At 37.3% G+C, this 11,398-nt stretch overlaps 1 protein-coding gene across 1 annotated transcript; it reads right to left on the reverse strand.

Moving 5' to 3' along the window:
• Positions 1–2,488: 2,488 nt before the first annotated feature.
• Positions 2,489–9,562, reverse strand: TMEM244 (transmembrane protein 244). Its single transcript, XM_059890011.1, has 4 exons — positions 9,473–9,562; positions 8,057–8,271; positions 6,113–6,186; positions 2,489–2,936 (listed from the first exon to the last, which is right to left on the reverse strand). Exons 1-4 carry the CDS (start codon positions 9,560–9,562, stop codon positions 2,755–2,757), a joined length of 561 nt encoding a protein of 186 aa, XP_059745994.1. The 3' UTR covers positions 2,489–2,754.
• Positions 9,563–11,398: the final 1,836 nt, after the last annotated feature.

Here is an 11,398-nt window from a genome sequence, read left to right on the forward strand (position 1 = left end):
TCCAACAACACAAGAGAAGACTCTACACATGGGCATCACCAGATGGTCAACACTGAAATCAGATTGATTATATTCTTTGCAGCCAAAGATGGAGAAGCTCTATACAGTCAGCAAAAACAAGACTGGGAGCTGACTGTGGCTCAGATCATGAACTCCTTATTGCCAAATTCAAACTTAAAGTGCAGAAAGTAGGGAAAACCACTAGACCATTCAGATATGACCTAAATCAAATCCCTTATGATTATACAGTGGAAGTGAGAAGTAGATTTAAGGGACTAGATCTGATAGATAGAGTGTCTGATGAACTATGGATGGAGGTTCATGACATTGCACAGGAGACAGGGATAAAGACCATCCCCATGAAAAAGAAATGCAAAAAAGCCAAATGGCTGTCTGAGGAGGCCTTACAAATAGCTGTGAAAAGAAGAGAAGTGAAAAGCAAACGAGAAAAGTAAAGATACACCCATTTGAATGCAGAGTTCTAAAGAATAGCAAGGAGAGATAAGAAAGCCTTCCCCAGTGATCAATGCAAAGAAATAGAGGAAAACAACAGAATGGGAAAGACTAGAGATCACTTCAAGAAAATTAGAGATACCACAGGAACATTTCATGCAAAGATGGGCTCGATAAAGGACAGAAACGGTGCAAACCTAACAGAAGCAGAAGATATTAAGAAGAGGTGGCAAAAATACACAGGAGAACTGTACAAAAAAGATTTTCACAACCCAGATAATCACGATGGTGTGATCCCTCACCTAGAGCCAGACATCCTGGAATGTGAAGTCAAGTGGGCCTTAGAAAGCATCACTACAAACAAAGCTGGTGGAGGTGATGGAATTCCAGTTGAACTATTTCAAATCCTAAAAGATGATGCTGTGAAAGTGCTGCACTCAATATGCCAGCAAATTTGGAAAACTCAGCAGTGGCCACAGGACTGGAAAAGGGGAGTTTTCATTCCAATCCCAAAGAAAGGCAATGCCAAAGAGTGCTCAAACTACTGCACAATTGCACTCATCTCACACGCTAGTAAGGTAATGCTCAAAATTCTCCTAGCTAGGCTTCAGCAATACGTGAACCGTGAATTTCCAGATGTTCAAGCTGGTTTTAGAAAAGGCAGAGGAACCAGAGATCAAATTGCCAACATTCACTGGATCATGGAAAAAGCGAGAGAGTTCCAGAAAAACATCTATTTCTGCTTTATTGACTAAGCCAAAGCCTTTGACTGTGTGGATCACAAAAAACTGTGGAAAGTTCTGAAAGAGATGGGAATACCAGACCACCTGACCTGCCTCTTGAGAAACCTGTATGTAGGTCAGGAAGCAACAGTTAGAACTGGACATGGAACAACAGACTGGTTCCAAATAGGAAAAGGAGTTCGTCAAGGCTGTATATTGTCACCCCGCTTATTTAATTTATATGCAGAGTACATCATGAGAAATACTGGGCTGGAAGAAGCACAAGCTGGAATCAAGATTGCCAGGAGAAATATCAATAACCTCAGATATGCAGATGACACCACCCTTATGGCAGAAAGTGAAGAGGAACTAAAAAGCCTCTTGATGAAAGTGAAAGAGGAGAGTGGAAAAGTTGGCTTAAAGCTCAACATTCAGAAAACTAAGATCATGGCATCTGGTCCCATCACTTCATGGCAGATAGATGGGGAAATAGTGGAAACAGTGTCAGACTTCATTTTGGGGGGCTCCAAAATCACTGCAGGTGGTGATTGCAGCCATAAAATTAAAAGACACTTACTGCCTGGAAGGAAAGTTATGACCAACCTGCTGCTGCTGCTAAGTCGCTTCAGTCGTGTCCGACTCTGTGTGACCCCATAGACTGCAGCCCACCAGGCTCCCCCATCCCTGGGATTCTCCAGGCAAGAACACTGGAGTGGCTTGCCATTTCCTTCTCCAATGCATGAAAGTGAAAAGTGAAAGTGATGTCGCTCAGTCGTGTCCGACTCCCAGAGACCCCATGGACTGCAGCCTACCAGCCTCCTCTGTCAGTGGGATTTTCCAGGCAAGAGTACTGGAGTGGGGTGCCATTGCCTTCTCCAATGACCAACCTAGATAGCATATTAAAAAGCAGAGATATTACTTTGCCAACAAAGGTCCATCTAGTCAAGGCTATGGTTGTTCCACTGGTCATGTATGGATGTGAGAGCTGGACTGTGAAGAAATCTGAGTGCCGAAGAATTGATGCTTTTGAACTGTGGTGTTGGAGAAGACTCTTGAGAGTTCCCTGGACTGCAAGGAAGTCCAACCAGTCCATCCTAAAGGAGATCAGTCCTGGGTGTTCATTGGAAGGACTGATGCTGAAGCTAAAACTCCAGTACTTTGGCCACCTCATGCGAAGAGTTGACTCATTGGAAAAGACTCTGATGCTGGGAAAGATTGAAGGCAGGAGAAGAAGGGGACGACAGAGGATGAGATGGCTGGATGGCATCACCGACTCGATGGATATGAGTTTGAGTGAACTCCGGGAGCTGGTGATGGACAGGGAGGCCTAGTGTGCTGCAATTCATGGGGTCGCAGAGAGTCGGTGCCAGCAACTGAGCAACTGAACTGAACTGAACATTTCAATACAGTTTTGAATTGGACAATGTATCTAATCAAAACCTCTCTGAGGAAATGGTAGAGGAACTTGATGGGGGAGAAGGAGTGAGGGAGGTGATGAAGAACTTTTATCATCAGTTTTTATTATTTCTCCATCAGAGGACACTATGCATACAACAAAGTTTTACTCTTATGTATCGATTTAGGTACAATATCCAGATTGAATACATTTTGTTTCCTTTATTTTAGTTTGCTTACCAGTTGAAGTGATGGCAACATGAAGGATAGTTACTGAAATACCATAATCCCAAACCCACTCTTCCACTACCAGAACGAAAAGTAATCCACAAACAAAGTAGGTGACTTCTGTTGAGACTAAAAGAACTGCAAATAAAAGGAAGAATAGAATTATTGGGAATTAGAGCAATTAATAATTCTAAAACACAATGAGTAACAGGACCACCACAACTTATTCTGCAAAAAAAATTTTTGTAAGAAACTTTTAACATTCCATCTCTTAACATTCCTCAAATTTGAATAAGAACTTTAAAAATATTCCATCTCTTAATAATTGTTGGACTTATAGAGAAATAACAGTACATAATTTCTGTTTTATATTCTTTATATTTAACATTTTAGAAGGTAAAATACAATAAAGAAAAGTTACAATGTAACAAATCTGTAACTAGATTTCAAATCTCATTTGAAGATATATTAAAAACTAATGAAAAATTCAGCTCTGGATTTTCAGAAAAAAAAAATGTTAATAGTTTATTGAACAATAATGTTTCTTTAGTACCAGTTATTGCCTAACTTGGAAATGAGTTCCTTTGTGTCTTTGTAATAAAAGGGTATGTTCAGATAGTCATCTGGGAAACATAATGGATAACCATGGATGAAAGAATGTCTCATAAATGACTTGTGTGGATGGAGGTACATTTCTAACTCCAGAATGCCTTTTCAGAGTGCTTTCCCTGAACATACATAAACAGCTAGTTATTCCTAGGTCAGTACCATAAATCTCTAAAAGCCTTGAATATGTGAAGAGTCAACCTTTGCCTTTTTCCTTGATATAGATCTTAAATTGTGGTGGTTCCAAAGATGAGATTCATCAAACTTTAAAATGAAAATACATGTGACATACCACCAAGGTTCCTTTGTAATGATATCAATTTCCATAAAAGTTACCTTTCTTTTAAAACACAGAAAATGATAGGTATGCTCATATAAATAATTAACGAATTGATCAGTCCAGTCAGGCTATTTTACTTTTTTTTACTTTCAAAGCTAAAATTACAATAGTCACATGATCTGTTATTGTGCAGAAGTAATTTATTAACAGACATGCCAGCCCTTGCCTAGTGGGTCAGCAAGACATGAAATAAGTAAGCAAGTCTCAGGTGCTAGCCTTTCAAAAGACCTCACACTTATTCCTCTTCAATTCTACTTCATTCAACTCAACAGATTTCTGAAATTGAATGGAGAACTCCTACTAGCTCCTTTTCTATTGTATGGAATTACAATTATAGCAAGTCCTGATCTCCAGGATTCAAGGCTGTAGAAGGAGCTATACAGTGGTATCGTATTGCCATTAGATTTCCCATCACATCTCCATTTCTGCCTTCACTAGTGGCTCACGGAGCCTCCATGTTACTATAAGGAAAAAGAAATGCTTCTTTTATCAGTATTTACAGATTTTACAAGTTAACTTGCAGCTGCTTAGAGACAGTGATTTCAGTCTTGAACAAACTGTATTTACATATATTGATAGAGGAGGATTGTGCTTTGTCTATGATATGAGACAGCATGATTTAAAGGAAGTCATACAAAATTTGAAGTCAGGATACCAGTGTTCTAGTCTCACCTTATAGCTTAAGAGTGCTATGACCTTGAGTAGGATTATAACGTCTAGGTCAGTCTAATTATTCCTTGATAAATTGGGAAATGGATTACTATCATATCTATCTCAAAAACTGTTGAGAGGATTTTATTTTAAAACGAAAACAGTTATAATCCAATCTCTATGATGCAAGGGAAAGATGTTAGTAGTCAAATGTCTCAATTGAGCTCACACTTTTCAGTGTCCTTGCTAAGCCTGATCTCCTAGGTAACAAAACTGTTGAAACAGACAAGAGCCTGACCCTCAATACATGCTCAAGGCTCTGAGATTACTCTTACATTTTATCTCTGAGATTAAACAAGTCTGGATTCTCAAAGCAATAACTTTCAAGAGTTATGACACTTATCTCTCCAAGCCCCAAACTAAAGATCTAATAGGCTAAGGGTTTATTGATATCTTTGTACAAATGTTAGTTGTTTTTTGAGAGAACAATGTTGACTGTGCGTGGCATTCTGAGGATTTTCACTAATCTCTGCTATGTCAAAACACAGCTTTCTCCAATAAGCCTGTGTCATTGTCCTATCTATCACTAACCATCTCAAACGCAAGAATTAAATAACAGTTGGACTTTAAATCTCTTTCTCTACCCCAAACACACAACCCATATATAACTCTTGCTTGTGACTATTTCTTTATCATTTGTGGGTCAGCTTGGAAGAAAAAGTTAATTCAATCTTCAACAGGGAAATGTGTGAAGTGGAAGTTAAGATAGAATGTTAGAACTTGTATCTCATTTGAATGAAAGTTTCTTGTCCTAAGATATCTTTGTCTATCCCAAATTGAATCAATAATGGCACGAAAAAAGGTTACCCATTTGAAGAGGCTGTTCTGAATCTTTTAAATTCAGTAGTTCTAGCTGACCAAGTTTCCTATACAAGTCACATTTGGCTTCAGGCAATTTTTGTATATTTGCATATTCGTTCCAAAAAAAGATGTCCAGTGGTTTTCTAAAGAACTGGATTGTTTGAAGAATCCACAATTCATTTTTTTTAATGTGGGAAGAAATTTAACAGAATGTTAAGAATAATTATTTCAACAAAAATAGTAAGTTTAAAAGAGATAAAAAAATTTGCCTACTATATTCTTTCTTATCATTTTTCCTTTGCAACAAGTTATACACTATTTTTGGGAAGGAAAAAAATCAAACTAAGCAGAAATGTACAAAGCAGAAAATGAAAGTCCTCTGTCATTCCAGCTGGGAGATAACAGTTTGTTGCATAATTTTCCAGATTTCTTACCACTGACATGATGTATTTTACTCTATTCTACAAAAATGAATAATTATACTATAAAAACTCTTTTGTAGTCTTTATTTTCCATTTCATATGTCACAAATATCTTTCTACATCATTCCATTAAGCCATTTTTCTGCCTTTTCTTTGAAAAATATTTAATGCACAAAATTTTATCCATAATATCACTAAAATAAAAATTCATTTAGGAAAACTATCCTCTTATTTCATCCTATTCCATCTTTTAGCAATAGTCATTTAAAAAAAAATTGATGGCACTTTTCCACATTTTGGGAGTCAGATATAGGATACAGATGGCTGAGAAGAAGGCTTGATATTTTTAAAATTTTTCTAAAACAAAAACTATTTTGATTTTTGGAGGCATTTAGTTCACTAATTAACAAAGATTGGAAACTAAAGCCAGTTACCTTTATAATTTGTGTTGAGCCATGAAGGATTTGTTTTGAAATCAAATGGTGCCAGGACATCCAACTCATACACCCTGAGGATGTTACAAATGAAAATAGTTTACTCTGGAGGAGGTACTTCATAAGGTTGCACATTAACATTTTGCACCTCAAGTGTTCCCATACAAGGACAAGTCAGCTTTTATCACTTTGTGGCACATTTGAAAACTGGTTGACTTGAATGGAAGCCAAATACATTCTTTATCCACACTGTCTTCTTTGTCCAATGAAGTCTGTTCTCCAAGTGGACTTCATTGTATTTGAGGTCTCAGCTGTAGTCTTGGAGGTCCCTTCCATCAAATGTGGGTGCAAAACCTCATACTGTGATGAGGGCATATGCTGGGAAGCAACGGAGCCCAGCTCTAATTCTGATGATGCTGTTAACTGTGAACTTGGGCAGTTGCTTAACCTCTCTGAGCTTTCATTTCTTACCTGTACATTGAAGCAATTAATCTCTGAGGTCCCTTCCTGTTCTAAAATCTGAGTCTACATTCACATTAGACATAAGATGAGTCTACATTTTCATAGTAGACATAGAAGACAAAGTTACAGTTACTAAAGGGGAAAGGGTTGGAGAGGGATAAATTAGGAGCTTGGGATTAACAGATACATGCTACTACATATAAAATAAACAACAAGGACCTACTGTATAGCACAGGGAACTATATTCAATATCTTGTAATTATCTATATGGGAAAAAAAATCTGAATCACTTTGTTATACACCAGAAACTAACACAACACTGTAAACCAACTGTATATCAATACAAAAGTAAAATGATTTAAAATGAAAAAAAAAAAGAAAGAAAGAAAATTAAATCTGACTATAAACTCTGCATCTCCTACCATGCCCAAGTTTGTAGTTGTGTGCAACTGGTCAATCAATTACCTGCCTCCTGGGGCTTTAAGTTACTTCAAATTCCTCACCTTTGATTCACATTACAAACCCTTGGAATCCCATGCTCACAGAACTCTGACTATTCTAAGACCTTCAGTGCTCTAGGCACTGCCTCACCACCTCAAGTTCCAGGCAATAGCTGAAACTGTGTGTGAACGTACCAGACTCCTCCTCAGGGGGCTTGCCTGCAAGCAAGCTTTATAGCATCATTCCCACTGCAAAAGTCAATATAATCATTTCTGGGCATTGATTTGCACACTGAAATTGAAAAGTCCCAATTCCCTGCTTACACAATAAAATTCAATTGTATAAACAATCAATTTCTAGGAAATCCTTTGTAGCTATACATAATGTATTTCAAGGAAATCAATGTATTGGCAAGCAAATCTGTAAAGATAAAATCCAACCGTAACAAGACAAAGAAAAATTACCTAAAAAAAAAAAAGCCTCACACTTAAAAATATCTTTAAAAATACATGTATTACTTGGTTCTCATGATAACTCTCTTTTGGATTATTACCTTCACTTGACAAACGAAGATAACTGAAGGAAGAGAAGCTCTCTGGCTTAGTCAGGATGATTCAGGAAGTTAGTGAGAACCTGGGCTGGAATGCAGATCTCCTGACTCTCAGTCTAAAATTATTTCCAGTATGTAACAGAAAATATTTAAATTGGATGTAGATTATATCTAAATTCCCTTCTAGTTCAAATGCCCTCTGATCTCTGATGCAACACCAGCCCAGGGAGTAATAACTTCACTTTCTTTCTATGATCATCCTCATAAGAGGAACAATCCTGCCTGGTTCTATTCATTTCATGATTGCTACTTGTATCATTTTCAAAGGTGACACGTTTGCTTACTTTCACTTTAAAAAAAAGACGAAGAAAATATACCATGGGAAAAAATCTGCACCCTTTATTCTATAAAGACACGTTGAGTGTTCTATGTGAACTTCTTTCGTGTTGGATCCGAACTTTTGAATTGTTTGAAGGTGACGTTATACTTACCCGAGCATCACACAGCACATGCCCAGAACCACGTAGTACACAGTGTAGAAAAGGATGGCACATATGAGAAGGTTCTGCCAAACAACCTGCAGAGAACACAGGGGTGAGCTCCAAGAGCCTGGGCTTTTCACATTGTTGTTGGTAAGGAGTCTGACAAGCAAAAGACAATGAATGACTGCTAGATCACATTGGCTAGCCTTGTTTCGCCTGGAGACCTATGGGGTGGAAGGACTTCAAACTACACAATAGAAGTGTTGCCGACTAGAGAAGCTGGTGTAGTACATATCTGCCCCAAGGATTAATGCAGTACATAAACCCACACTACCTATCCATCATCTACCACAACAATATTTATGTTTTTACGTAATTACATAAATTTTACAAAATTTATGTTTTACAATAATGTGTCAATATTTATGTTTTTACCTGATGAAATGATTCTAAATCTCAGCTGCCATGATAGGAAAATACAAGAAAGGCTAAGAAATTTTTTAAAGTATAAACAAAAAAATTATACAACAATAGTTAAATTCCTGTGCTAGAATTTACAGAGCAATTGGCTAAAACACAATAGATGGTCCTGAGAAGGATTTTACCACCTGTGAGAGTTAAGAAGGAAGCACTGCAGATGAATGAGGAACAGATGGATTATTCAACAAATAGTGTTGTGAAAATTGTCTAACTTCTAGATTAAAAAAAAAAAAAAATCTCATTAGATTGCAGTCTTGTATGAAACACCAAAATAAACTTCAGGTGGATTTAAGGTTTAAATGTCAAGAACTATAACAGGAGAAAACATTTGCAACATATATCATGGGCAAAGGATTGATATCTGCAATATTTAAACACATTTGAATATAAAAGAGACAGACAAACCAATGAAAAAGGGACAAGGTATATAAATAGGCAGCTCATATGAATAAACATTTGAAAAGCCAATGAACAATTGAAAATGTTTAGAGGACCTCATTATTGATCTTTTAAAATATATTCTTGTGAATATAGTAAAAATGTTAGCATTTCATATGGGATTTTTTTGGTGTGTTCTTTTCCTTTGGAATATTTTAAGAAGTCATCTTGTTTACTCAACACTTTAACACTTTAGGATGGCTCTTTTCTCTGAATAACCGATCCACCAACTTGACCGAGTCTTTTAATTGGCTGGGTACAGAAGGAGCCCTCCTGTAGAGGCAAGAAGAGAGAGTAGCATAGAGCCCATCACAACCAACCGGCTGAATTGATTAAATTTATAGATTTACTAACAACTCACTTATTTCAACTACTAAAACTAGGTGACTTCTTGGGCCTAAGAGGGCCACATGAAACCCAGGGTTCATATGAGACTCCAGGGTTTTGAGACCTTCAGAACCCTACCTCTCTCTCTCCCCACCCCATGTCATTCTTGGCCTCTCATACCCTTTGCCTGTAGACTTCCCTTTGCTCATCAAATCCCTTCTCTTTCTGCCCATTGTTCTCAACCTCCCTTTGCTCTTCAATATTTCCCATTCTTTGTCTCCTGTTCTTTCTTCCTTCATGACCCTTCTTTTGTGTGTATTCATTCACTAAGTCATGTGTGACACTTTGTGACTCCATGGACTTCAGCAGGCTTCCCTGTCCTTCACTTTCTCCTTGAGTTTGCTCAAACTTATGTCCATTGAGTCAGTGATGCCATCCAACCATTTCATCCTCTCTTGCCCTCTTCTCTTCTTGCCCTCAATCTTTCCCAGCATCAGGGTCTTTTCTAATGAGTGAGCTTTTTGCATCAGGTGGGTAAAGTATTGGAGCTTCAGGATCAGTCCTTCCAGTGAATATTCAGGACTGATTTCCTTTAGGATTGACTGGTTTGATCTTCTTGCAGACCAAGGAACTCTCAAGAGTATTCTTCAGCACCACTGTTCAAAAGCATCAGTTCTTTGGTGCTCAGCCTTCTTTATGGTCTAGCTCTCACACTGGCACATGATTAATGGGAAAACCGTATCTCTGACTATATGGACCCTTGTTGGCAAAGTGATGGATGTCTCTACTTTGTCTCATTTGTAGAGAAGATGACTTAGAGGTCAAGAGAAAATATGAAAGCTTCACCTGAGTTGAAGGTCCAGATACTATTCCCACATTTAAGTTGGATCAATTCCTGCCCAGTTGTTGGGATGAGGATCTGCTGATGGAATATGAGTATTATGATAGGGAGCAACTTTGGGGCTTCTGCAGTCTTAGAATTTTCTGAAAGGTCATATATCTTTGGATTTGCTTTGCTCTTTATTCTATACATTAATATAAGTTTGCTTTTCTTTTAATTTGAGCATTAATAACCTCTAGTTGAAATATTTCTAGATGATTGTTTACTCAATTTCCATCCAAAAAAGAAATAATATGTAATCTCTATACTAATACATAGTCAAACATGAAACTTTTCTTATTTCTATGTTAATACTGAAATTTAAGTAACATTTTAATTTTTAAATATACTTATTTGCTATAGAATTTTGCTTTCATAATCCAAACAGAGGATTGTGCTTCACACTTTGAAAACCCACAAATGCTAAAAATGTGTAAGATATCTGGAACTACTTCTTAATGAAATCATAATTTGTGAGAGAACACATTTATTGACAAATTTATAACATATAGATATACCTACTTTCCCCAACAAATTTACAAAACACTACTTATCAATAGAATGGTATAATACACATTTTAAAACTGTTTTGTATGGAATATACTGAAAAACAAGGCACTCTTTTTGTAAATAACTATTTTTCCTGCCTGCATAATAAATCTAGATTTTCAAATCATAATTTTCCTATAAACAAATTCTGTTGCCTCTAGTAATTTCTGCCCATAATCTTTTCTCTATACAGCCTACAAAAGTAACTTTCTAAAAGGCAATCAGACCATGACATTCCTATACTGGCTATCCTTCAATGGCCCCACACTGTCATCAGGATTCATTCATCCATTTTTTTCATTTGACAAATAGTCACTGGGCTGGGTGGCATTGCAAGATGAATTGAATGTGGTCCCAGGCATAAATACCCAGTGTAGCAGTGTTCATCAAATGTATGAATATCAGAACTCACATTGAGGCCCTGTTAAAACAGATTTCTGGGCCCCACCCCCAGACTTTTTTATTCAGTAGTTCTAGGGTGGGCTCCAGGAATTTGCATTTCTAACAAGTTTCCAGGGGATGCTAGCAGTGCTGCTTCTAAGACCAAGCTTTGAAGACTACTTATCTAGAGGCAAGACTGGGGGATGGCTATAATACAGACAGAAAAGCTGGCACTGAGGAGTGTACACAGCGCTATGGGGTTTCCCTTGTGGCTCAGCAGTAAAGAAACCACCTGA

The sequence above is a fragment of the Bos taurus genome, chromosome 9 (assembly GCF_002263795.3).
Source record: "Bos taurus isolate L1 Dominette 01449 registration number 42190680 breed Hereford chromosome 9, ARS-UCD2.0, whole genome shotgun sequence".
NCBI classification, from domain to species: Eukaryota; Metazoa; Chordata; class Mammalia; order Artiodactyla; family Bovidae; genus Bos; species Bos taurus.